General features: G+C 38.7%; 1 protein-coding gene across 1 annotated transcript in view; it reads left to right on the top strand.

Annotated features, from left to right (window-relative positions):
* mast4 (microtubule associated serine/threonine kinase family member 4) overlaps nucleotides 1-26576 on the top strand; it is a 138953-nt gene that overhangs the window by 76190 nt on the left and 36187 nt on the right. Inside the window, 1 exon segment of the mRNA XM_022197238.2 lies at nucleotides 25989-26077. Coding sequence (XP_022052930.2) covers nucleotides 25989-26077 — 89 coding nt within the window.

Genomic DNA, 26576 nt, shown 5'->3' on the forward strand with positions numbered 1-26576 from the left:
GTACAATACAAATAGGAGTGATGACGTTAGAGCATCACATGATGTTACAATGCTCTCCTGTATACTGTGAGATCGATTGACTAGGATTGAACACTTTGTCTTTTCTACTCCTCCAGTACCGTCTATTGTTCGTCTGTTTCTGTCAGTGTTATTGCACACTATAGGCCATGTCTTAAAGTATTACTTCTCATTGCTTCCTAATCTGTGTCTCCTAACCTTGCCATTAACCATGAGCCACTGTAGAAGTAGCTCATTTCCTGATTAGTGGAGAAGGCTGTGCTGCTTTTTCAGTTTTTGCAGATTGTGTCGCTTGTATAGAGATGAGACGAGTTGGAGCAGAGTGTTGAATAATCCGACTTACCTCATACTGGTAGCATTAGCCTAGCACCATCAGCAGAATCAGTTCCAGCTTCATCACTTGTGTCTTTTATAAATATGCGCCTAAACTTCTCAGCTTTAAGGCTGTACAATTTTTTATATATAAAAAACTTATCAAATAGCTGTGTTAAACATGTTGTGTAACAATCAACTCAACTTTTTAGTTCCTTCAGCTCTCAAGAGCTTTTCAGGGTCATTCAGTAGATTGTTTTGGTTTAGCAGCACGAAGTTTGTATAGTTTTGGGTCCCTCTTGCTGCAGAGCCCTGGAACAAAATGGCAAACAACGATAATACAGCATTGAATAAATCATAATGTTACAAAATGTTTGGTAACAATTTTGTCAAATCAGTTTTATAATGTGACAGTAGGTCAACATTTTTTTTACAGCTGTTGATTTAACCAAAGCACGAAGACACCATATTGCACTAAATGTCATAAAACATTGAAGTGTTGTTGTGAGGAATGTACCATCAATTATATTTTATTAAATTGTATCTTTATAAAGTCAAACAGAGAGGAGTTTGTCTGCAAGGTTTTCAGTATTAGAAGGTCAGTGATATAACATTGAAGGTGATTTTCTATTCAGCAGCACTGTGAAAAATACCTCTACATTTTTTACTTTCTAAAAGACTGTTCAATATAATGGCTTCTGCAAAATGTACCAAAAATTTTAACTGCATTTCTCCAGGCAGCTTGTGAATCAGTTATCATCACTATTATGCATGCTTGTTTTATTGTTCAGAAAGTCCCAATAGTTGCTTTACTCGCGTCTGCAGTACGCACTTTAATAATGAGTCTGCTTTTTGTCTGAAATACACAAACAATGATATTCAGTGTTCTCTGAGTGTGACCTTAATCAAACTACTTGGTCATGAGACGTCACAAACGGTGGCCAGCACTGAGCAGCTTTGTACAAGCGACCAAATTCATTAAATTGTGTAAATAAGGTGTGCATATGACCAATTCCCAGCCAAGGAGCAAGTAAAAGGGATGATAGAAAGTGTGTGTCGATGGGTAGTGCGAGTCTGCTTCTCTTCTATTGAGGTAGAACTGATGTCAGTGAATTCAAGCTTAACAAAAGAAGCTGCTCTGTACACTTGGACTGGAAGTTCTTTCTTGCCCCAGGTACGGTAGCAGTCATATATTGGTATGAAAACCTTAGTGAGTCACCAACTTTCACCAAAAGCCACAGATTTTACAGCAAAATCTCACTCAGGTGAAATGCTCTTCAAAAATGCAGTCAGATATAGCTGTCTCAGTTTAACCTAATATTTATTACTTTCTATTTAACCATTTGAGACTATATAAAGCAGAAACATTTTATTGATTGTAATGTTTTTATAAATTCCTATCTGCTTCTAATCCATCAACTGATTTCTGGGATGATAGGAAACTGTACTAGCATTCATAACTTAAAATATCTGCTGGTTTTAAGCATGGGCTCTTTTTTAAAGCTGAAGCCCGTGACGATCATGGAGTTATACATTTAAAAATTTAGAACAAAATTAACATTTTAATCTCTCAGTAACTCACAGGGCTATATTGTCCAGGCCAACTAGTCATTTGATTGGTCAACGTGATCTCATTTAACTCAAATTCTCATTGGCTGGACAATGTTGTGGCAAATCCATAACCTTCTAGGATTGATCTCTTATTTTTAGCTGTAAAATTACATCTACATGTGAACACACATGAATTTTCACAACTTTGAAGTCACTCAAACCGATGAAGCGTACTACATGTAATGTATTTACTATTTATGTTAGCTGAATGTTCCAAACTAATTGATAACACGCCAAAGAATTTGTCAGTGTGACTGCATTTTGTTCAAACAGATGGACACAAAGTTAGTTGTAAACTTCTGCAAACAGGAATTGGAGGTCAGAAACCGTAGGCTAACTTGTCAGTATTATTTTCCTCAGTAGTTTTTGTACAGAGTTCAACAGTTGATAAAGCTTGTGTTGTTTCAGTCTTACGAGTATGGGCAGGTGCGCGATGGTCTTCTTCAAGGTTTAAATGACTTATGTTTCAAATCATGCTTTTTAGGTTTCTGGTTCATACAGGCTAATAAGGCTAGCAGCTAGAGTGCAGTCTGTGTCATGTGGATGATGTTGTTTATCTAGAGTGTGCAGATATTTATTGTCCCCAAGACTGAGTGTTTGAAGTAGGTCTGATTTCTGTTGTCAAAAATGTTCTTTGGTTGACTGCAGCCTGAGTAACTGGCTCCTTAATGTGACCTAAGTGTGTTGGTAATGTGGTAACTACTCCTCACTTTTGACCCATGTTTTTAGCTTTTACGCTCAGTAGTTTCTAGTGACATGTTTCACTTAGCGTATTCCATTTAGAAACGTTGTCAGATGACCACTAAAGAAAATGCTGTTTTTAATGTGTCTGCTGGTTTACTGGAATTGGGAAAGACGATCTAAGCATGTTGGCTGCGAAGTTTAAGACCAGCATTTGGTCCGAAAGAACTAGTTTGTACAATGTGTTATCCAGCGTCTGAAGCCAAAGCTGATTATAGCTGTTGCACTTCTGTGTGGAAAGCTGGCGAAGGACTGGTGTTAATTGAAATTACAGGGCACATTTTTTCCATTCCCTTTCTCCTCAACTTTAGTAAAGGTGAACAATCCACATCTGTATAGAGTCAGCAGGAATATTTAATGACATCGCTGATGAAAAAATGTCAGAAGCAGTTCCCTGAATTATGGGGAAAAGAGGATTCAGTTGCTGTATGACAATCCAGCAAGACTTTGAGATAAATACACTGACCTCTTCAGACTGAGTGTGGTATTTTCACTGTTTTTAATTTGATTTTATTAAATTTCATTTCATTTATTTGATTCTGTTTAATATACTAAGGCAGTATGGAACAGACAATGTTAAAGAAAGGTGTTTTTAAAATTTTTTTAAATGTTCTTCTGAAACATCTGCTTTATAGTCAGAATATTAAAATTCTTCACCTATCTGATTTGAATCAGCTTTACTGTCCATCATAAGGCGAAGTGACCTGGCACATAATTCGACCAAAAACACTCGGCATGCCTACAATATGGTGAAAAGTCCTTCACTGATTGTTTATAATGTTGATGGCAGTTGAAATAGATTTTTTCAAGGTGTCTTTGAGGACTTAACATTGATGAGCTGGAGAGTGTTAAAGGGGTGTGACAGGTCCTGTGTGACGAGCCAGGTCGGCTGCACATTCATATTTGATGGTAGTGGCTCGGTGCTGCCTGTTCTTTTACTTGCATGGCTGATGATGCAAGACTGTTTTGTCAGTGGGCTGCATATCTGTCAAGACTGTAAAATCTGTCTGTGCTTATATTTCAGCACACAGATAAAATGTACCATTAAGTTGTCTGCTTAAGCCTAACAAGCTGATTTTACACATTGACAAGGTAAAAAAATGTAGGACCTCACAGTTGCTAGCAAGCATTTAATTTTGTTACATAAACTTTAATTTGTGGCATGCCGTGAAGTGACACTACAGCATTACAGGAATCATTTTGGATACAAATCTATAGACCTACACTCAACAAAAATATAAACGCAACACTTCTGTTTTTGCTCCCATTTTTTATGAGATGAACTCAAAGATCTAAAACTTGTTCTGCATCCACAATATCACCATTTCTCTCAAATATTGTTCACAAATCTGTCTAAATCTGTGATAGTGAGCACTTCTCCTTTGCTCAGATAATCCATCCCACCTCACAGGTGTGCCATATCAAGATGCTGATTAGACACCATGATTAGTGCACAGGTGTGCCTTAGACTGCCCACAATAAAAGGCCACTCTGAAAGGTGCAGTTTTGTTTTATTGGGGGGGTCCACTCCTCTTCAATGACTGTGCGAAGTTGCTGGATATTGGCAGGAACTGGTACACGCTGTCATACACGCCGATCCAGAGCATCCCAAACATGCTCAATGGGTGACATGTCTGGTGAGTATGCTGGCCATGCAAGAACTGGGACGTTTTCAGCTTCCAAGAATTGTGTAAAGATCCTTGCAACATGGGGTTGTGCATTATCCTGCTGCAACATGAGGTGATGTTCTTGGATGCGTGGCTATTGTCCCTACATCAACATGAAAATCCTTAGTGTTAGCACTTTGTGCAGGTAATGTGGCTAATATTGTCATTAGCTTTATCTCCACGGGTCAGTGCGCTGTGGCTACTTTAATGCTGAGGCACTTTCAGAGATGCAGGAAACTTTCAGACTAATATTAAACCAACAAACAAGGACTGTAAGTTACTGTTGCTTCAGTGCATCCTAAACTCGGCCACTGTCAGTACTTTACATCTGTTTGCTTCTCTCTCACATATCCTCTCTTTTGATAGTTAAATTCCCAATAAAGCTTTTCTCATTCACATATTTTTGTGTCTGTTGTCAGACAATGAACAGAGTAGGAAATAGTTACAGAATCACAGCTCATTACGAACACATGGTAAGTGGTTGTCACTTCAGAGCCATTTTCAAGTACTACTAAACTACCGTTTTTTCTGTCGCAGCACTGTCTGATAAACTCACCAGGCACATGAGTTAACAGAACAGGGTGAAAACCAGGATTAAACAATCATCTTAAAATGAACCACTCTAAAACATTCTGGGACCTTTAAAGAAGAGAGCAATGTCTAGTAACATAAACATTTTAGCATTTTGTCTAGTTAGCTATGTTTCCATAATGTATTCTTGTGCTCATTTTAAGGTGTTTCATCAGAAAGCATGAGTGGAAATGGCAGAATTAAAAGCAAACCTAACAAACAAAAAAACCTCAACATCCTCAATCATGCAAAAAGGTTTTTATGCTCCCTTGAGGTGTTCTTTGACTTTTTCAACAGAGTTAATGCACCTTATAAGACTTACTCGGGGACCGTCAGAGTACCGTAAAACATTTAACCCACTTAAATTCTAAGCCCCCCCCCCAGAAACTCTGGAAAGGATAAAGATGCCGAGTGCCAGCTGACATGAAAGAATAATAACAACTTGCGCATTTGAGCAAAATTATTGTAGACCTTTTTCGTAGATGGCAGACAACCGATTTAGTTTTTTTTTTCTTTGTAGTTCTTTAACAGTTGACAGAAAACTGGGTTTCCTCTAGACTTCTTCTACTCTATTCATGACAGCTATGTGTAATATAGTCTATACCGCCACCTACTGATGGTACTAAGCAGTCTATTTTAATTGCTTCAAAGCAATTAATAGAAACATTCCCTTTTTCTTTTTTTTCTTTTTTGTGAAATTTCAAAAGTTTCCTTTACTGAAGAGTTTTATGAAAACAGTTACTAACTTTATGAAAACTTCCTTCAACTCAACTTACTAAACACATAATGGGAGTTGGGGGGACCTAGTAAAATTGAATATTATCAACAAAAAAACTACTCAACAATCACAAGACAATGTTTTGGACTCGCAGATAGCGGCTGACTCCTGACCTACTGTAACCTCGATACATCCCTGCACCTTCTCATGCTCCACTTCCTGCTTGTCTTGGCTTCCTACTCCTATGGTTAATGCAGTGTTCAGTGTCATCTGCAGTGACTCTTTGCTCCTCAGCACACTCATAGTAATAAAGAATTCATTAGTGTTCTGGATGAATGAGCGAGGCTGTAGCTAAATGTTTGCTTGGTCTGCTTTGCTTCCTAAGTTTTCCAATGCTATTCAGATGTACCAAAATTGTCAACACACAACAGTTGTCTGTTGCAGTACTTTGTGCAAACAGTACACATTTTTGGAGGTGTGTTTCTCTTACAGTGTGTTAAATTATCTGTAATAACCTCCCTCTTTTGTCATTGAGCAGTTCATCCATGGGCAATTTCATGCCAGTGACTCATTGATTCATTGTGACTTATTGGCATCTTGATGGTGCAGAAATAGAGCGTCTGCAACAATCAGCGCAGACAAAATTAATCACGGAGGATTTCACTGATGAGAAGTTGTAACCTCTGGCGTGCTTTAAATCCCCGCAGGGACTAGGGCACTCTGATGCGTCATCCTACTTTATTACTTTGGGTTTTTAGTCTTTAATTCCACATTCACACCAAGCACTCATATGGCTCCCTAAATTAGGAAAAGCTCTCGGTTCATGCTTCTGTTTGCCTGCAAGGTTAGAGCTCTGTTTTTTTCATTGTTTGGTTCACTGTCGGTTCCTGTGCATTGACGGATGTGGACTGGCAGTTAGTGCTGCATTATGTTTCTCTTTCGAAGATGACATCATTCCTGTGCTTGTGGTGACATTGCATCGTGCGGTGCGTGCCTCATGTTAGCATCTGTCAAGGTGACTGCACGTACAGGAGCAGACAAAATGCAGATTTAATTTATTGCCTTCATTTCTGCTGTGTAGCAAGTCACCAGCTGGTGGAGGAGTGGTGGCGGCGGCAACGATGGTGGTGGGGGGCACAAATGTGCATGCGTTTGAAGGGGCAGGGGGCGTGTATTAGGGGAGGGAAAAAGGGGTATTGTCCTGCCTCTATGCCCTCCGCAGGGAACTGAGGATCTCATTTGACAGCTTCAAGGTGGAACGTGGAAAGACCAAAACAAGAAGCATAGCCCCCCCCCTCTTTTTTTGCCCCCTCCCTTTTTGTGGGGGGAGAGAAAACCAGTCCGTCTCATCGCACTGTGGTGGCTGGGTTCGGCTCTTTGTCAGTGCAGGGGGGGCGGCAGGCAGGCAGTGTGAATGCATATCATGACCACAATAGAGCAAACGAGCACAGTTCAGCCATGAAAGCCCAGCGGGAGAGGCTGAGAATTCCAGGGCTGACGCTAGAGTGAGTATTTTCCTCCGTTATCCTACTGGGGAGGCAGCTCCTCTGCAGTGTGTTGCTTCATCTGTCTCTGTGTCATATTTGTTGCTGTCTTTCACTGTTGCTTTACGCTCTATGCTGTGTTAGCATTAGCAGCAGCATCTGCAGCAGGAAGTCTAATGTCAAATCCTTCACAGCCAGGCGACAGTGGCTTACTTGTGCTTCTGTTAATGTGTGCGTGTGTGTTCACAGATTTCTGTTTTCATGCACGTGTGTGTGTGTGTGTGTGTGTGATAGACAGATAGATAATGCAAAGGAGTGCCGCAACATGCTTTATTTGCTGGGGTGACACACACAAACAGTGCACACAGAGGAAACACACACAGGAAACACATGCGCATTCATAATACACTTATAAAGAATGTCTGTTGGATGTGATCAATAAGGTGAAAAGCAGTGAAGGCTGTGTGGTTTACATGTCAGGTCCCCTTTTGTCACAGCCACTGTCATTTGCCTGACTTGAAACATTTTTTTTATTTAGGTCAACAAGGCATTTGTTATGGTTCCCTCCATTTGAGGATTTAAAATCTGCAGTTGAGCATAATTGAATGGATGAGTGACTGTTAAATGTGCTTTAAAACCATTGTTTCTATGCAGATTTTTGGGCGAATGCTAAAAATTCACTTATCAAACCACATATTTTCTAACCTGTTCCATATTTCTGTGAATAATGAGGACTGTGTAACATCTTTTCCCTGTATTTTAAATTAACTACTGCAAAGCAAACCATGACTGCTGATTATATTTTATATACTAATCTGGAGAGGAATGAACATTGTGTTCCTGAATAAGGACAATGATTTTCAAAAATGTCAGCAAATCCCATCAAAAGAATTCGGTTGCCTCTTTCTGTTGCTCTTCATACTGAAACTGTAAATCTTTTTGAAAAATGGGTCATGATTATGTTTGTTTCATATTTTTAAAGGCTGCACTTATTTCCTAAAACTACTCAAAATCGTAGTTTCTAGGTAATGGTAGTCACACAGCTGGAATAATTGTGCATTTGGAGACCATTTTCCTCAAATAATAGCATACTTTTGTGTTCTAAGTGTTTACTGCAGCAGAATGATGTGTGTGGCACTGAGTCAAAAATAAGTGTCCATGTTCATAATGATGCAACATGTCATGCAGTGAAACTTGTTGGTTAGTACTGATGAGTTTGTAATAGTTTGGGGACAACATAGGAGCTTTGTGGCAAAGGGAAGTAAAATATTATCAGTATTTATTTCATTGTTGGTTTAATGTTGATGTAGGATAATCTCTAAATTTCAAAAACTGTATAATCAGATTACTTAATGGGGCTGATTTTCTGGAATATTTTAGTGTTTTTTTTTATATGATAATGTTCTGATGAGTGATTTTGAAAGGCCACTGCAGTAAAAGTTACTCACCTTTACATGACCTAAGGCTCTGCAGCGCCACTGCTGACAGTTCAGTTGAAAAAGGACTCAACACATGACATCACATGGGTAAAGTGAAACCCCCTCTGTGTGATTTAGATAACAGGGGACACATAAGAATCTGTTATTTCTTTGATGATCTGTAGCCTTGTAGTAAGTACGCTTGATTGTCTTCTTTGATTTGAGTGGGAAATGAAACGGTGTGCAGGGTCAAACATCCTCAATGTCAAACAAACACTGCAGAACCAGACAAATGCCTTGGGAACCTGCTCTTCAAACACGATTTACGCTCATCTGACAGGGATCATTTACTCTTCATGATGCTGCTGTCTTCATCTTGGCTTGTGTCAGAGCTGTGTGGGGTGGAGGGTATTAGGGGGTTTCTGTCCTGTGTGTGATAAAAGACAACTATTCACCACACTCCATTTAACTTGCAGCCTTACTCCCCGAAGCTTGAGCCCCACTCCCACTAGCCCTTGCAGTCCGTGCAGCCCGCTGCACGCTTTTCATTTTTGGAGGTAAGCAAGAGTTCTTCAACCATGGCTGTTTTGTTCTGAAAGGCCTGTTAGTGCATGTTTGACTCAGTCTTGTCTTCATGTGTCACAAGGCTGGAGCTCTCCTAAAATCATCAGCCTTTGAAATGACATTGAAAGAGGACATGGAGCTTATACAGTATAATGTTGATAATGTCACCCCTTCCCCCATCTTGTCCCTCTCCTCTTTCATGTGCTAAGTAGGATTTGTGGCATTTGGAATACATCAAAGTGAAGAATGGTCTCAATCTGTCTGAATCCTGACTTGATTCATTTAGAAATGGAGCCTTTCAACCAGCAAAAGCTGGTAATGGTTACATATCTGAGCTTTTTGCTTTTATCACTACTAGTTTTTGTTTTTAAAAGTCTTTTTTTGTAGATGGAGGTTCAGATGCTGCATCATACTTTTCATTATGTCACTGAAATAATCTTTTTTTTTCTGGGGTTTTTGTGCGTCACTGATGCTTGAGAAAACTGATCTGTCTTCTCCTTAACCCTCTGAACCTTCAAGCAGTTCCTGGGCATTTTACTCACTGTGTTCTGATTTTCAATGCAGCACAGTTTTGCACCTCTATTAAAACATCACAACCTTGGCTATAAGTAAAGAGAAATGTTTCTAGAACTGAACTTTAATGGTGGTTCCACATGCTATAGTTTTTTTACTACTTAAATTTGAAATTTCAATGCTTGCCTCCTATCAGCTTTGTGTAAACAGTGCCTGCAGTTTAGCCTAGTTCACCCAAAAAGTCCCTTAAGTTTTGTAACACCACTAGAGTCTTTTTAGTGCACACATTTTATTTTTGTTACATTTTTAAATCAGACATGAAGACAAGTGATGTTGATGTAATATCGAGAGTGGTTTAAGCTTAGACTTGGTGAATTTTTCAAAACTTTCTGATGACAACTTAAAGAACTGTGAGTCTGTAGCCCCTATAAATGGTGTCATTTTGACAATTTTTAAAATGATAGCATGCCTTCAAAACCCAGGATTTGCAGTTCAGAGGATTAAACTCCACATTTCACCCACCAGGAAGCTTCAAAGCTGCCATTGTTTATGTTCAAGCTCATTTGGGTCATCCAGGTTGAAGCTTTCTTGTTGTTTAGATTGTGTGTGTGTGTTTTTTTTAATTACCAATTTCCTAAAGTGTAGGTGTGCTCCTTCCCCAGTCCTGCAATTTTTAGAAACCTTCAGCAGCACATTTTTTATCACCAGTCCAATTGTGCAAACTGTTTAAGTCTACAGTCTAAGCTCACAGTGCAAGAAACGTGTGTATGCTTTATTGATACAGAGAGTCACGGTGTGTCTGTCAGGTTTATTCAGCCTGACTCTGATGCAGATTTGCTCAGAAAAATAGTTGAGACTTGGAATGTTTTTTTTTTTCTCCAACTCATTCAAAACACTCAATATTGAGAATTTTCTATATCAATGAATAGCTAGAAACACCCACCCATTTCACCCCTGGTCTCCTCTTGTTCCGCTCAGCTTTCATAGAGAGTCAAGTGGAGCAGGCTTTTAAGTGAGTCAGCTCCATACAAGAATGTGGAGATGTGTTTCACTGGGTGATTTTTTTGTTATTATTTATTGACAATTTCATATTTTTTTCCTCCATCATGTACTCACACAGACTGGCGTGCAGAGCTTTATGCGACGATTTCAGACAAGAATCCTTTACCTTTACCATTAATATACTTCAGCATAGAGCCATTAGACAGCAACATTTCACACCAACCTAATCTACATATGAGAGAAAGATTGTTAGTGACTGAATGATGTTTGATGAACAAGTTGTTGGCAAAGTTAGTGCAGCATTGCAGTATTTTAATATCCGGGGATCGATTCCAACCAGGTGATTCAGCTCTGTGGTGGATAGCATTGTGTGGTTTTCAGGTTTGGTTTAATGCTTTTACGTAAAAGTGTTACATATAGATCACCTGTGTATTATTTTTTGTGAGTTCAGTAAATAGGTCGCTTACCACTCTCAAGACGTTTATAGAATATGCAGCTATAGACCTCCAAGCCAACCAGCCTTCGTCGGCATTCAGATCAAAAACGGGGCCAGTGATGATTGTTACTTAAGGTACCACTGAGACGTGAAATGCAAACCAGGAAGTTCACTTTGAGAACAGATCCACGAGTTTAAAGGATTATCAGAAACTGAAACACTGCCCTGCTGTTTATAATCCGCACAGACAGGTTTTTATAACTCTTGCCAGATTCAGCTTCTTTGCCTGACAACCCTGGGTTTTTTTATCCAGAGCCCTCTGCATCAGCCACCCTGCTGTGTCGACAGACTGGCCTTGCATGAATGAGGGGGCTGGGGCTATTCACGCGGGGCTAAAGATGAAATGAAGGCAGCCTTAAATGATACTGACACCACGTCTGTCTAGATTCGCAGTCAAACAGGTCGCGGTAATGCGTGGTATAGCTTCAGAGGAAGAGAAGTCCAGTTGTCTTCTACTGAAGCTCTTGGAATGACAGTTTGAGAACCACTGAGCAGTTGATAGCTCAGCATTAGAGTGTTATATTGTGCAGTATAATACTTTTAGCTTAGCCCTCTGAAATCTAAAATTTGCCATTTGCTTTTAAAGAAATGGTGTCTTAGAAATCAGTCAAATTACACCATTAGTCAGCGCCAGAAATTGGTAAAATAGAGAAAATAAACAAATGCTCAACTTTCTGACAGAATTGTTCTGTAAGTACTATTTCATGAGGAAAATTATCAAAAGCTAAGATTTAAATTTGAACTTCTCTATCAAAATCATTTCATTCTGCAAGTCTCACTTTAACATTTTCCTTTAATGAGCTGTTTGCTTTAATTAGATTTTTTGAAAACCAAAAAAAAAATTCTGTGCTACTAGATGCAACCCAGGAGCATTAGCAGTTCATGTGTGACCAATAGTAACATTTGTGTAAAAGCCTTATTAGCTGAGCAAGACTAAACTGCAGTCTGTTTACAGAGAGCAGATAGGGCAGACAAGTATGGACACCATTGCTTGTAGATTTACCATTTGTTCTGGTTTGGGTAGCATCTGGAGGCACAGTTATAATGTTGTATATGTGTATGATTCCAGGTTTTATGAATTTTTGTGAAATACATTTTCAAAAATAGATTTTTGTTTCTGTCTTTTAATGATTTACGGTATTTTACCTTAATGCACAGAAGTCATTTCTAAGTTCTGTCTCCTTCTAGCCATGGTTGTACTGTTTTCATAGAGGTACAGGACTTAATTTTGAAATGGAAAAATGAACCCACAGTGAGTAAAGATGTAGCCCTGCTTGGAATTTGGAAGAATAAGTACCAGAGATTTGCTCAGTGAGGCTACTGCTACAGCTGCTTGCATTTAATAGAATTTTCAGGGAAACCAGCTTAGGGCTCAAAGGTTCTCTGTGGTGTCTTTTAGCACTAGCAGTGCTGTGGAGCAATGTGTTTTGAATGTGTTCCCTTTTTGTTGATGTTGTGCATAAACACTGGAATGTTCTGCACATTTATGCTACTTTTTCCCCTTTATTGTCATGATTGGCAGTTTGTCGCATAAACCTACTCAGAAACTTTGAAATCATCAATAACGGCAACAAAGAAGAAAAAAAACTGCAAGCTAGCATAAGTGAATGTCAACACTGCATCTTTTTCAGTCTTTTAAAGTTGACTTTACGTGTGTTTCTGAGACAGGAACGCTCAACACATTTGTTAGACCTTAACAAATACACAGTACATATACACACGTGGACAAAATTGTTGGTACCCCTCAGTTAAAGAAGGAAAAACCCACAATTCTCACTGAAATCACTTGAAACTCACAAAAGTAACAATAAATAAAAATTTATTGAAAATTAAATAATCAAAATCAGCCATCACTTTTGAATTGTTGATTAACATAATTATTTAAAAAAACAAACTAATGAAATAGGGCTGGACAAAAATGATGGTACCCATAACTTAATATTTTGTTGCACAACCTTTTGAGGCAATCACTGCAATTAAACGATTTCTGTATTTGTCAATGAGCGTTCTGCAGCTGTCAACAGGTATTTTGGCCCACTCCTCATGAGCAAACAGCTCCAGTTGTCTCAGGTTTGATGGGTGTCTTCTCCAAATGGCATGTTTCAGCTCCTTCCACATATGTTCAATGGGATTCAGATCTGGGCTCATAGAAGGCCACTTTAGAATAGTCCAACGCTTTTCTCTCAGCCATTCTTGGGTGTTTTTGGCTGTGTGTTTTGGATCGTTGTCCTGTTGGAAGACCCATGACCTGCGACTGAGACCAAGCTTTCTGACACTAGGCAGCACATTTCTCTCCAGAATGCCTTGATAGTCTTCAGATTTCATCGTACCTTGCACACTTTCAAGACACCCTGTGCCAGATGCAGCAAAGCAGCCCCAAAACATTACCGAGCCTCCTCCATGTTTCACCGTAGGGACAGTGTTCTTTTCTTCGTATGCTTGGTTTTTGAGTCTATGAACATAGAGTTGATGTGCCTTACCAAAAAGCTCCAGTTTGGTCTCATCTGTCCAAAGGACATTCTCCCAGAAGCTTTGTGGCTTGTCAGCATGCATTTTTGCAAATTCCAGTCTCGCTTTTTTATGAGTTTTTTTCAGCAGTGGTGTCCTCCTTGGTCGTCTCCCATGAAGTCCACTTTGGCTCAAACAACGACGAATGGTGCGATCTGACACTGATGTACCTTGGCCTTGGAGTTCACCTTTAATTTCTTTGGAGGTTGCTCTGGGCTCTTTGGATACAATTCCAACGATCCGTCTCTTCAATTTGTCATCACTTTCCTCTTGCGGCCACGTCCAGGGAGGTTGGCTACTGTCCCGTGGGTCTTGAACTTCTGAATAATATGAGCCACTGTTGTCACAGGAACTTCAAGCTGTTTAGAGATGGTCTTATAGCCTTTACCTTTAAGATGTTTGTCTATAATTTTTTTTCGGATGTCCTGGGACAATTCTCTCCTTCGCTTTCTGTTGTCCATGTTCAGTGTGGTACACACCTTTTCACCAAACAGCAGGGTGACTACTTGTCTCCCTTTAAATAGGCAGACTGACTGATTATGAGTTTGGAAACACCTGTGATGTCAATTAAATGACACACCTGAGTTAATCATGTCACTCTGGTCAAATAGTTTTCAATCTTTTATAGAGGTACCATCATTTTTGTCCAGGCCTGTTTCATTAGTTTGTTTTTTTTAATAATTATGTTAATCAACAATTCAAAAGTGATGGCTGTTTTTGATTATTTAATTTTCAATAAATTTTTATTTATTGTTACTTTTGTGAGTTTCAAGTGATTTCAGTGAGAATTGTGGGTTTTTCCTTCTTTAACTGAGGGGTACCAACAATTTTGTCCATGTGTGTAAACACATGTTTAGTTTGTTCATAGGAATATTCCACAGAGCGCTTTCAATTGGACACCTGCTCATAAAGCAATAAAATGTCCAGGCAAGCCCATTATCTGTAGGATAGTTCAATGCATTATTATTTTTGGCTTCTGTGTTTCCTATCAGTTAGCAGAGAAGACAGCGGTTTTCTAAAATCTGCTGACCTTTCCCAGGTTTTATGAATGTTATCAAATTGGTGACTGTGCCAATTGCTTTGCCGCAAAGAATTACATTTTATCCCGTGTGTCCTTATGCCTCTGATTATATGAAACACCTCTAGATTACAGACACAACACACACTTCTTCACTTTTTCCTATGTTACATCTACATTTTCATATCTCATTAAAGAAAAACATGTAATTGTTAGACTGGTGGTCTTTGTTGTATTCTTTTTTTTTCTCAGAGCTACCAGAAAACAAATCGCTAAGAGGACAGCAGTGCAGATTTTCTGCTTGTAGTGTCAGCACAGGCAGTGACCTCCCTATTCGTGCTGCTCTATGCAAGTTTGACTTTGAACCATCTGAACCGTCATTTCTTATGTGGAACACAGAAACAGAGCAGAGCCATAATTAGAGTGAAGGCTGTCACGCCGGCCTGTAGGGAGGCAGACTGAGCCACTCTGAGAGAATGCACATGCAAACGCAGGCTTTACGCAGACAAAAATTACTTTTAAAAATTACACTTTATTACAGAAGGAAGTAGATTTGGCGGTTATGTGCCAGTCTTGCTGGTGTTCTTGTTTGTTCATTTTGCTCTCTCTCTTCTGGGTTTTTGAATCGTTTCCATTCACTGCAATTGGAAAGTGATTAGACTTATCTGCAGTATTGTGACGGTCCTCAGGTTAAGGTCTGTCCTGTGCACTTCCTCAGTGAAGCTCTCAGCCAGGCTTTGAACCACTTCTTTGCTGCTCACTGTTGGTGTTATGACTGGCCAAGCAGAATCTGACAAAGCAGCTGATCTGTGGTCATAGCAATGATTTGCACTGACAACAAAGCTTGTATTGATCACTTCAAGTGAGTAGTTCTGAAATCTTAATTAGTCTGAGGATCTAAGCAGTCCTTAGGATGGTTTTGCTTTACTTTGGCTTTTATAAATATTTATTAAAATAAGTTATTATTTTTATAAAATGTCCAAAACTTAACAATAAAAACTCCAAATTTATGCTTCAAAGATCAAAGTACATGTAGATTAGATTAGTCGATTGCCCAAAAGTTAGTCATGTCATCTTTAATTTTTCAAACAAAAATGCTAAAAATCAGATGTCTTGGACTGCTCAAATGTGACAAACTAAAACTTTGTCCTACATTAAATAAAACGCATCTCATCAGATTTCAGTCTGTTGGTCAAACATTTGCTTAGAAAATGTGATGTGCATTATTCACAGTTTTGTCGTTTTACAGAATGAATCAAGAGAATAATCAGCTGTTCACTGTTAATGAGAATAATCTTGTATTCAAGTTTTTTTCTGTTTTTGCTTTTTGTTGTTGATGAATTATCCTAATTTTTTACAGTCATTAATCTTAAATCAGAAGTGCAGAACTTTAGTTTTCCTCATGTGACAGTGAGAGTTTTTACACAATCAGTTTGATTATGACGTATGTCTTGCAATCAATGGCTTTCTTTCTAAGACAGGTGTTTCATTTAAACACTGAGTTTATTTAAACCAACATCATAAACTTGGATGCTTTCTAGGGTTTTTTGCCACATGCTGCTGCACTTCAAAAAAAGATATCGTTTGGCCTTAACATGCAATTACCCACATTATTACATTGACACAACCCATTAAAATAATGCTTCCAACTTAAAAGATTTCTCCAAATCAGTAGACTGTTATTTTGCATTTAATTGAGTGGTAAGATTGAGTCCCTTGGATTACTTTTTAGATATTCTTTAATTCCAGCTTCTAAATGTTTAATATTTACTCTTTTATGACAGTAAACTGAATATCTTTGGCTTGTGGAAAAAAAGAAGATATTTTAGGATGTCATGTTTGCCCCGCTGAACACTGATCAACATTTTTCCCCGTTTTCTCGCATTGTATAGACCAAACTACTCAGCTGTTAGTTGAGAAAATAATCAACAGATTGGCAAACCATGAAATAGTCAATAGTTGCAGACCCAGTGAATTTTTTTGGCAAGGGTTTGAATGTAGCAGACATTCATTTGTATGCAGCTTTTTTAGCATCAACAGCCAAAAATTCTAAGATGTTGAGTTTACTATCACAGAAGACTAAGAAAGCCAGCAAATATTCCCACTAAAGAAGATTAAGCAATTGTCTTTTTAGTGTTTTATATTAAAAAATAAACCATTATTTGGCTATCAAATGAAATGCTGCTTGTTTTCTTTCATTTGACGTGTTGGCACCAGTTGAGCCCCCTGTAGGTGTCAAATCTGTTGAAGCTGTGGCAGCAATAAGAGACATGTTCTCTTCATGTTACATTAGACCTTAAGCCACATAACCGGTAATCTTTCTTTTAATGTGATTTGCATTGAGTCTGTTGTAACTTGCTCACATGAATTTGGGAGCTATTTTTACTTCTGTTATGTCTTGAAGCTCAGGCAAGACAAAGCGATGATGTTTTGAAGCACGATTGTGAGAGTAACGTATACCTCACTACTCCATTAATCATGGGATTACGACAGCAGTGTCAGACTGTGCGTACACACCAACACAGACGCTGTTATCACAGTTATGGGGCTCTAGTTTCAGTTTGCATGACTGAACTTTGCACTCATCTGTGGAGAACAGTCACTGAACATAAGCAATCAGTGCTTTGGTCTTAATGTTCAACTCGGTTGAAATATTGTTGTGTTCATAGCTCTGACAGTTACTTCACAGAATTTGTCTGCATACTTTCACTCTACAGGCTGCTGTGGTCAGCTGACTCTAAGTTCTCACACATACATGCAGGACTCCAAAGTCAAGTTCATCACTGAACTGACAAAAAGAACTGTGGGCATGTGAAGTCATGAATACTGATCTTACTGACAATGTTTCCTCTTCTGAAACTTAGCTGAAATGTCCAATTTATTTGAACTAAAATTAACCTATTTTTTAGTTTTTTAATCAATATTTTCAGAGATTTGAATGTTTAAAGTTTGCGAGACACTTTGTAGCTGCATGTCTTCCCTGCAGTCGTTTGTGTTAAACCTCTTATCTGCCTGCAGCATCAAACCAAAAGTAAGCCAAAGATCAAAGGTGGTACAGTTAAGGTGAGGCTCGTATCACATGAATGAGGCAGCACTGTCTATGCAGGGAACAGCTAAGGGAAGAATTTATGCAGTGGCTGATGAATCCATGCACAAGCACAACATTTCCATTTCAAATAGGTCCTGTTTAATACACTGACCCACCGGACTTCTGGAGGGGTGCCAGTTTGCGAAAGCAGCCAGTGCACAGCAGCATCTGCTGATGATGCAGTAGCCCTCTGTCTCACAACCCCCCCTTCACACGATGTGAAGTGGTAGATGCCTGTTACATGATATGAAGCATGTTGAGCGAAGGGAGCAGGGGGAGTGTTTGGGATAGAGCACAGTCGCAGTGAGACGCGCAAACACAAAGTCAGCTGGTATTAGGTGTCATATCCCTGCAACACTGGAGTCTGTCAACACCTGACCTGGATCACACACTCTGTGTGCCTTTCAGGATTCTCCCCGGATTACTTTTTTGTTTGAGGACAGAGGAGGACAGTGCGTCCTCCCTGCCAGTGTGTTTATGCCGCAGCTGGCTGCAGATGTGCCTGTGCAGAGGAAGTTTGGACCTAAGGAGAGCACTTGTCAGGACTGCTCCGGGGGTCGCAGCCTCCTGAACCCTGACAGTCGGCGCTTTTCCTCCTCAGGCCTTCAAAAGCCCCCCGTACATCTTCCGCTCTGGCATGACTTGGACACAATGTCAGATTCTAGTCTATGGACGGTACTGTCCAACTTTAACATGCCACATTTCTTCACTGGAGCTCGTCTACGCCGGTCCAAAAGGTATTGTTTGAAACAGTTTGTGCTTTCTTTTATGCAATGTCATTTTTCTTTTATTAAAGTGAGATGCAGAATTTAGTCTGTGTAGAGTGAAAAAGGTTATATTCTGACCGCACAGGTGACTCAGCTTGTAGTTTCTGTCCATGTGAGTGACAGCACAGATGTTTTTCCTTGTGTTTACATTCAGTCATCTGAGCTGATTTATTAGGCCACTGTGAATAAGAAGCTGGGTGTTCCCTTCGCGCCTATTGTATATTATTTGCTTTGTGAGTCAAATGGTAGTTGAGTGTTTGTTGTTGAGGCAGGCTTATGTTCCTTACACAGGATGTGTGCTTTCCTCTGTGCCATCCCTTTTAATTAGCAGTAGGAAAGTGGAAGTGCTAAATCTATTTTACTTTTGTTATGATTTCCTAAACTAAGAAATTGTACTTTGTTTTGACAGCTCCGAGAAAATATTGTGATTTCATTTAATACCTCATATTTCATTGGATTTTTACAACATTCCCAGTGTCACTGAATTAAAAGTGTTTTGCTGCTTGATGAGATTTAGAGGGTGTAGAAACTGGTTTATAGCTAAGCCCCTTGATCCCAGTTTCATGTATATGATGGTGCTACAGAATTGGTGAAGGCCATATACTCATATTCATTTTTAATCCCTGTTGTGACCTATTTTATAGTGTGGAACAGCTTAACGCAAAATACTGGCAGTTTTTGGGTGTCTTGCATCAGTGCATAAATATTATTTTCATTTGAAAACCCCTGTCAGATTTGGTAGATATAGAAAATTGGAGCTGTAATAACAGTCTTAGAAATCACAGCCATGTTTTTCCCCTGTGTCTTCATGAATAAACTGATGAAATGCTGTATATATTATCACATAATTGATTAAAACTTAGCACAGATATTGAGAAAAGATAGAACGTTTCATTACAGATGACCATTGAGTCTATAAACGATAGTTTGCTGTTCCCCTTTAATGTGTTTTTCATGTAGAACATTTTTTATTTCCTGTTGTTTAATATTATTAGAATAACAACCCCTGTCCAACATATCATCACAGTGTTTTTAGATCGTTTCACTTCAATGAATACAAATGTTATTTTAGACAATACACAGGCAGTTGATGCATCTATGTATTCTTACAAATTACAGTAAACTACTTTAGTTTATAAGAATTCGCTGCAAGTTTACCATACTGCCATTTGGCATGAACTTAAATAGTCATGTACTATATGTCGAAATATAAAATCCTCACAGAACAGGAGATTTGTTGAAGCTAAATCTCTATCCAATACTGTACATCCTCAGTAGCTTAAAGTAAACGGCTGTCCTCAGTGGCTACAAAAATGAGGTGCCATGCTTTTTTTCCCAAGCAGCAAATTTTTAAATACTATTAATAGACCAGTGTGTGTCATATGTCTGACTTTGAATTTGGGTTTGTCAGCGCAGAGCAGCAATTTATGTGTCATTGCCTCACCTGACAGCTGTGACGAGGGAGCAAAACTGGCAGAAGAAAAAAGATTAATCATGGCTTTTTGTTGACATGGGTCAGGATCAGACATTTCAGATTCATCTGGATTCAGAACCGTGCATATCAAAGGCTTTTATCTATTTTTGCCTTTTCCTGTAGCCCAAATAAGTAACCGAGCTGAAATCTTAGAAATTGTTTTTGACAGATTGAGATTACTTTGTGTCAGAGTAATGTAGGTTACTGTAAAATGAATCTAGGTAAAAATAAAATGAGCTCTGATATGTAAAGTATCGCTAACTTTGATGAACACCTTCAGGAAGTATTTTTAGTCAATGAAAAAGAGATTTTGTAGCTGTGCCTGTGTGTAACACAACAATGGCTTGATGAGGTTGAGGCTTTTGCATGTAACCGAGACTGTTAAACCTCAGATGGATCCGTTCCAGGAATCTCACACATCTGCAGTACAGCACAAACACTGGCCTACTTTCTCCCTATCATCTTCGCCCAGGGCTCCTTTATCCCCCCTTTAAAGCTTCTCTATACCAACGTGATTTTTTTCCCCCCTCGCTGTGGCCGCAGAGGTGCTGCTACCAAAGCTCAGCTTAGCATCACCTGAAAAGGACGTCCTGCGTGCCATCATAACCTGTGGCAGTGTTTTTGTGTAGTAAACCTGAAGCATTCATTTTAACTGTCTGAACTCCAGGCACTTTCGGGACGCTTTTCTTGTTACACTGACATTTTTCCTCACTGTGGGATCATGTTTTACTGCAGTATGACCTACTGCACCTCTGTGGAAGCAGCAGAACCATGACAAGAAGTAGAGAGATCTCAAAAATAGTTATAATCTCATAAACCATAAAAACAAAACAAACAAGCAAAAAAAAAACCTCATTAAATTTCTTAGATTTTTTTTTTTTACTGCAAAATTTGAAAAATCCTGGAGTCAACATGTCCATCATAGATGTTACCAATACTGGGAAAATCATGGCGACTCCACACAGTATAGATATTTTGCTACTTACATTTTCAATATGTTTCCGTTCTTGTTTTCTGTTTACTCTGCAACCACAGCCTGTATTTAAGCCATAAAATCCCAGAATTTTTGCCATATGACTGTTGGATCACAAATCGCTTCTTGGTTATAGCAAGTGTCAGTTTTTTGTTTCTTTTTTTATCATGTCTGGTTACTGAAAACATTTCAGCTCAAGACAGGTACATTAAAGGGATCTTGATGAAATATGATTTTAAGCTTAGATTTTGTTGTGTGCTCCAACTGAAAGGCCTGTCACTGATTTTTACCGTTTCTGGCTTATAAATGGTGTAAATCTGGCAACTTTTAAAGATAGCTTGCCTTTCAAACCTGCTGGTAAGGTTTGAGGTTCAGAGGCCATTTTACTGTCTCCATGAGAGGCACTCAACTCTGTAGTGGGGGTCGTGATGATACAAAACACTGGGATGGGGAGTGAGTCAACAACAGGGTTGATTGGGCAGCAGTGTGGCATTCTCTTGGCCTAATCCACAGTGAGAGGGTATAAATAGATCTCGTTAAATCTGATCCTCTTTGACTGAGCACCTGTGTACTAGATATTATTCACTCCCTCCCCATCATGATAAATGATTCATGGCATGTGTCCACACTCCTGATTGCAGGGTTAGCCCTAGAAGCCACTTGAGTAAACAAGGATGTCTGGGATTTCTGTCAAAACAAGGTTTCCCTTCTGATTTCGGGAGATAAATTTGAATTTTGGGGGCAGAAGTCAAATTGCAGGGAACTACAGGTAGCTTGTGATTCTACACTGGTGTGATTTCTAAGCAGATGCTTAAAGAGGTGGAGGTGATGGTTGGCCTCAAGGCTTTGGAAGTTGTCATATTTTATTATACTTGACTTTGGTTTACCCTCTGGTACAGCTATGTGAATTTTAGATGTAAAATCCTTTTTCTTTTCTGTGAGAAATACACTAAATTGAGGACACATTTTGTGTCTGTTACTGCTGTGCTTCTACACTAGATTTGATTCAAATAAATGCACAACTCCCACAGTGGAAGATCAATAGCCTGCAAGTCAGATCTTTTTTTTTGCATGTCATATCGCATTTAGCTTGAAATGCAGAAATTTCTCACATGTAGCTCATCCTAATTCGCAACATCCAGATAACAGGAGCCTAACCCTAAATATTTAATCAAAATTATTTTTGTGCACTATTTGTTTTTTTTTAAAAAGGCAGAAATGTAGCATTTGCTTTAACCAGTTTCTGAGAAAAAAGAATTAGGGACTTTTCACTGAACTGGGCTTAACTGCAGGCTATTTTTATACAGAGCAGAAAGGGCAAAAGTGTGGAAACAAGTAAAAAATAGAAGTTGTTAAACATCTATTGTATGTAGACCACATTTCCAGTGTTGGTAACACCTGTGGGGACATAGAAAGATGTTGTACGTATTGATTTCAGGTTTTTTCTGTTTTGGTGGTGTCAAAATGCATGCAAGAGTTCTGTCTCCTTGTAGCCATGGTTGTGGTATTTCCATAGAGGTGCAGGACTTTATATTGCAGTAAAAAAAATTAATCCATCATAAGCAAAAATGTGACAGGAGCAAAAAAAAAAAAAAAAAACAGCCAGAAACTTCTTTGAGTTCAGGGAGTTAATAATAATGAAAATGTTAAGCAGTTGTAATCAGTAATTGGTTAATATTTGGTCCTTGTGCACGTCTTCATCATCTGTTCATTATCATATTAGACATTAGTAAATGGATAATTGCTCAGCATTTACCTGGAACAAGGCTTCCTTCTGTGTCCACATTTATTTTAGGTTTTACGTGTAATTGAGGCGTCAGATTTGTGGGAAACTGTAGGGAGACATGAACCAGTACATCAGATGTTTGCTTTGTTGGCTGCTACAAGGGAAATATGACACCAGTGGCTGTAGCTGATATTTATCTGTTGTTACATCCATTTTGCGCTGGCTAAATATCATGTTTATTACCTGTGTATTTGCATATTTCGCACAAAAAGAGTCTCATGTTTAAAAAAGGTTACATTAAAGGTTATTTAATGAATTTGGGTGACGGCTTTTGTGCACAGATAGTATAATTCAGGGCCAAAAATGTTTTTAGAAATAAAATTTTGCTATTTTCCTGGCTTAAAGGGAGAAATAAATGGCAACATAAACCCAATAAACAGACACACAGAGGTATTGGCTTCAACTATTGGCCAAATTATTATTTTAAAGAGCAGTATCAGTCCAGATTTCCACAATCGCGGCATCCCTAATTGCAGGTAATTAAAATTAACATGAGCAAAATGTCACTTGTAGGCCTCTTCAACACTTCATGTTGAGTTTTTTAATGGAATGAGACTCTTAATTATACATCAGGCAGACAAAAAATAGTTTTAGTATTTTTCAATACTTTTTAAATACAGTATGGTGTATGCAATAGTTTGTAGAATGTTTTCAGGCAAAGCTCCTGTTTTCTGAGTTTCAAAAACATCAGCATGTCCAGCATGAACAATATATAACTTAAGTATAGTAGTGTGAGCTTACTTTTAATGCACAAAGAATAGGAAACAGTGTCACTAAAAATGTTCTCTCTCCAAATATTGGCTCAGCTACTTTAGTATTGAGGTAGATACGACTACTACTACTAATGTACTACTGCTACAAAGATTAAATAATCCAATGGCTACTAAATAAAGTAGTTGACAATGTCATTCATGCAGTGATGTTAACTTGTGTATCAGAATGAGGCACATGGATGATGGTCAGCGGCTCAGTTTTTCAAAAACCTCAGTCTTGATTAATTAACTAGTAATGGAACCTTAAGCTGTACTAATCCAAGGTCGTATGTTGCTTTCAACTCATACTGAAGTGTCACATTTATGACTAAGTTGATACAAACGTTCACCTCAACATTCAAGTCAGTTAGATCTAGAAAATTCTGACTTTTGTGAAAGACACAGTGCTGTATTGCTCTGTATTTTTAAGCTCTGCATGCTCAATTTTGAGTTGTCCTATTAAGTGAATGCTTGCAGGCAATGAAAATGAGTCTCTAAGATCCAGTATTATTCTTATTTGTTTTTGCACAAGTCTTTAATAAATCTAGTCTTTTGAGAGTACAGTGTCGAGACCTTACTGCAAATCATTATCAGCTGTGGTGAAAAGCTTTTCACTATTGCTGATGTGACGTGGAGGCTCTGAGGGCTCCGCAGTGGCACCTGTTGGAGCTGTTCTGCAGCAGCATTAAGAAACAGATGAAGGCAGCCTACTCGTGCATTTCTGCATCATTGCAGAAGCCCATGTGAATGTGATCGCTGTGCTGCAACACAGAGACGGACAGCTGCACCTGTGACTAACTGACAGTGTCTCTTCTGCTGTTGTGCATCTCTGTCGCTGGAGGACTTTATCCTTTCGCCATACAGCTCTGTGTATCTACTCTACATATAACATCTTTATTTATTTTTGCTTCAATATTCACACACTGAAGAGAAAAAATAGAAAATAAATATGTTTTTTGTCATTATTAGGATGAAAATGATTATTGAATAACAGCTTAAAAATTCAGCTGGAAATGGTTCAGATCTCTGAGGAGGTTATGTAACAGGATGTCATTGAGTCTCTGACCTTGAAGTGAATTCATGTTCTTCTGGCATTACGTGTTTCCACTGACAGCCTCGAGTTTGAAATTTTAAAACCATGAAGTGGGACATTAAACACTGAAGTTGCTTTTATACTGAAATGTTTCCTTTCTCTCTCAAGGTTAAAAACTGGGCTCTATTAATGAGTCACATGTTGTTGATCAGTGTGGCTCCTTGTGAGTCACAGTCCTGTTTTAACATGATCAACAACGTAAAAGCTTTATGGAGTCTGAACCATGATATTCTGCCTCTTGTTTTGATGGCATAGCATGCGTCACCGTTCACTGTTGACTGTAGTCTTCTCCTGTATTTGTGGGAGTACATTATCTTAAGGGCGTGTTTTGCCATTGTAATAGAGCATTATATCAGAAATACATATAATCCAGCGTGTGTAATGAGCGTAACTGAATTGGGAAAACAGTCGCTGTCTTTGCTTTGTAGGAATAAATAAAATTTGAAAAAAGCAGAACTTTCCGCTCTGCAGTCACGTGGCATTGTTCTCACACTTTCAGATTTGACATTACATCCACAATAATGTTAAATTCACAGTGTAAAGCTTACAGAGAAATAGTATTTTGCTAAACTGGAAGGATAACCATGAATGATTTAGGGACTGCTGACATAAATTCTCTCACAACAGAGTTTTTGAAAGCAAAGAAATACTGTAGTAATTTTATTTTTTTTAACCCTCTGAACCCCAAGCAGTATCTGGTAGTTTTCTGCTCGTATCACATTTTTACTCACTGTGCGCTTATTTGTCACTGCAGTGTAAAACTGCACGTATATAAAAACTGCACATTCATGGCCAGAAGTAGAGAGCACTCAAAATGTCTTTAGCCCAGTATGACACGGCCCATAAATCCTAAGAAAATAACAAAAGTTGAATTATTTATTTTGACCTGACATCATGTTTGGGTAGGAAACTTCACCACATCAGAACTTAAAATTGGAATATTCCATCAAAGCCAGTTTTTCCTACATGTCTCTTTTTAAATATTGATTTAATCAGATTCTGTAAGAAAAACAATGGAAAATTCTGCTGTCCTCGCTTAACTGTAGAACCTTTTTTTTTTTTTACAGTATTTGTAGCACCTGTGGACACTTAAACATTTAATTGCACCTCTTTGTTAGTACTACACAATACAGTAATGTGATTTGCAGGCTGGAGTTGAAAGACATATTGCCAATGTGGGATTAAGAAAATCGTCTTGTGTAGGACACTACTTCAGATGTTCAGACAAGGCTGAATATCTCTGGCTCAAAACTGAAAGCTGAAGAGCCCCTCAGCTCTATAACTTCTAAATCTTTCTAAAAAGTCTTTCTTTTGTGTTGTCCTATTGTTTTGTTTTGATCTTTATGTTTTATTTGTCTATATTTACTGTTTCGTCTGTTTTCCTGCCTAATGTATATCTCTCTGTGGTTTCACAGCTGCAGGACGAGCAACAGAAAAAGCCTGATAGGAAGCGGTCAGTCTTCAGGTTTACCACGACCTCACTCCCCTCTCTCATCCCTGACAGGTGAGTGTTTGTCCAGTACATGTGTCCGCTCATGTGTGAACACTGTTTTATTGCCACAGTGTTGCAAATATATTCACTGGCTGCGCAGAGGAGGAGCCATTCATTTCTCCAACAATGTTCTCCTACAGGAATTCAGTCCATTGGGTAATGCAAAAAAAAAAAAAGAAATATCTTTTGGAAGACAGCATAGGAAAATGCAAAGTACAATCTTTGCAACAGCAGATATCAGTGTTCAAATGGCAGCAGTTATCTGACATCTCCACACAATAATGATATGATCAAATGGATGGAAATACACATGTACACAGAATATTGTTAACTGACAGTAACATGACATGCATGTTAGGGAACACAAAGCATGGAAAAGTCAGGTCAGTTCTGTGCAGTTTCGATTTGAATCTAATAGTACTGTGACAAATTAAAAGGTCGTGATTGTTTTGGGTGAGGAAGTGGTGGCCTGCAGAGAGGAAATGCACAGGAGCAGAGGGAGGGGAGGCCT

Source organism: Acanthochromis polyacanthus, chromosome 18, assembly GCF_021347895.1.
Source record: "Acanthochromis polyacanthus isolate Apoly-LR-REF ecotype Palm Island chromosome 18, KAUST_Apoly_ChrSc, whole genome shotgun sequence".
NCBI classification, from domain to species: Eukaryota; Metazoa; Chordata; class Actinopteri; family Pomacentridae; genus Acanthochromis; species Acanthochromis polyacanthus.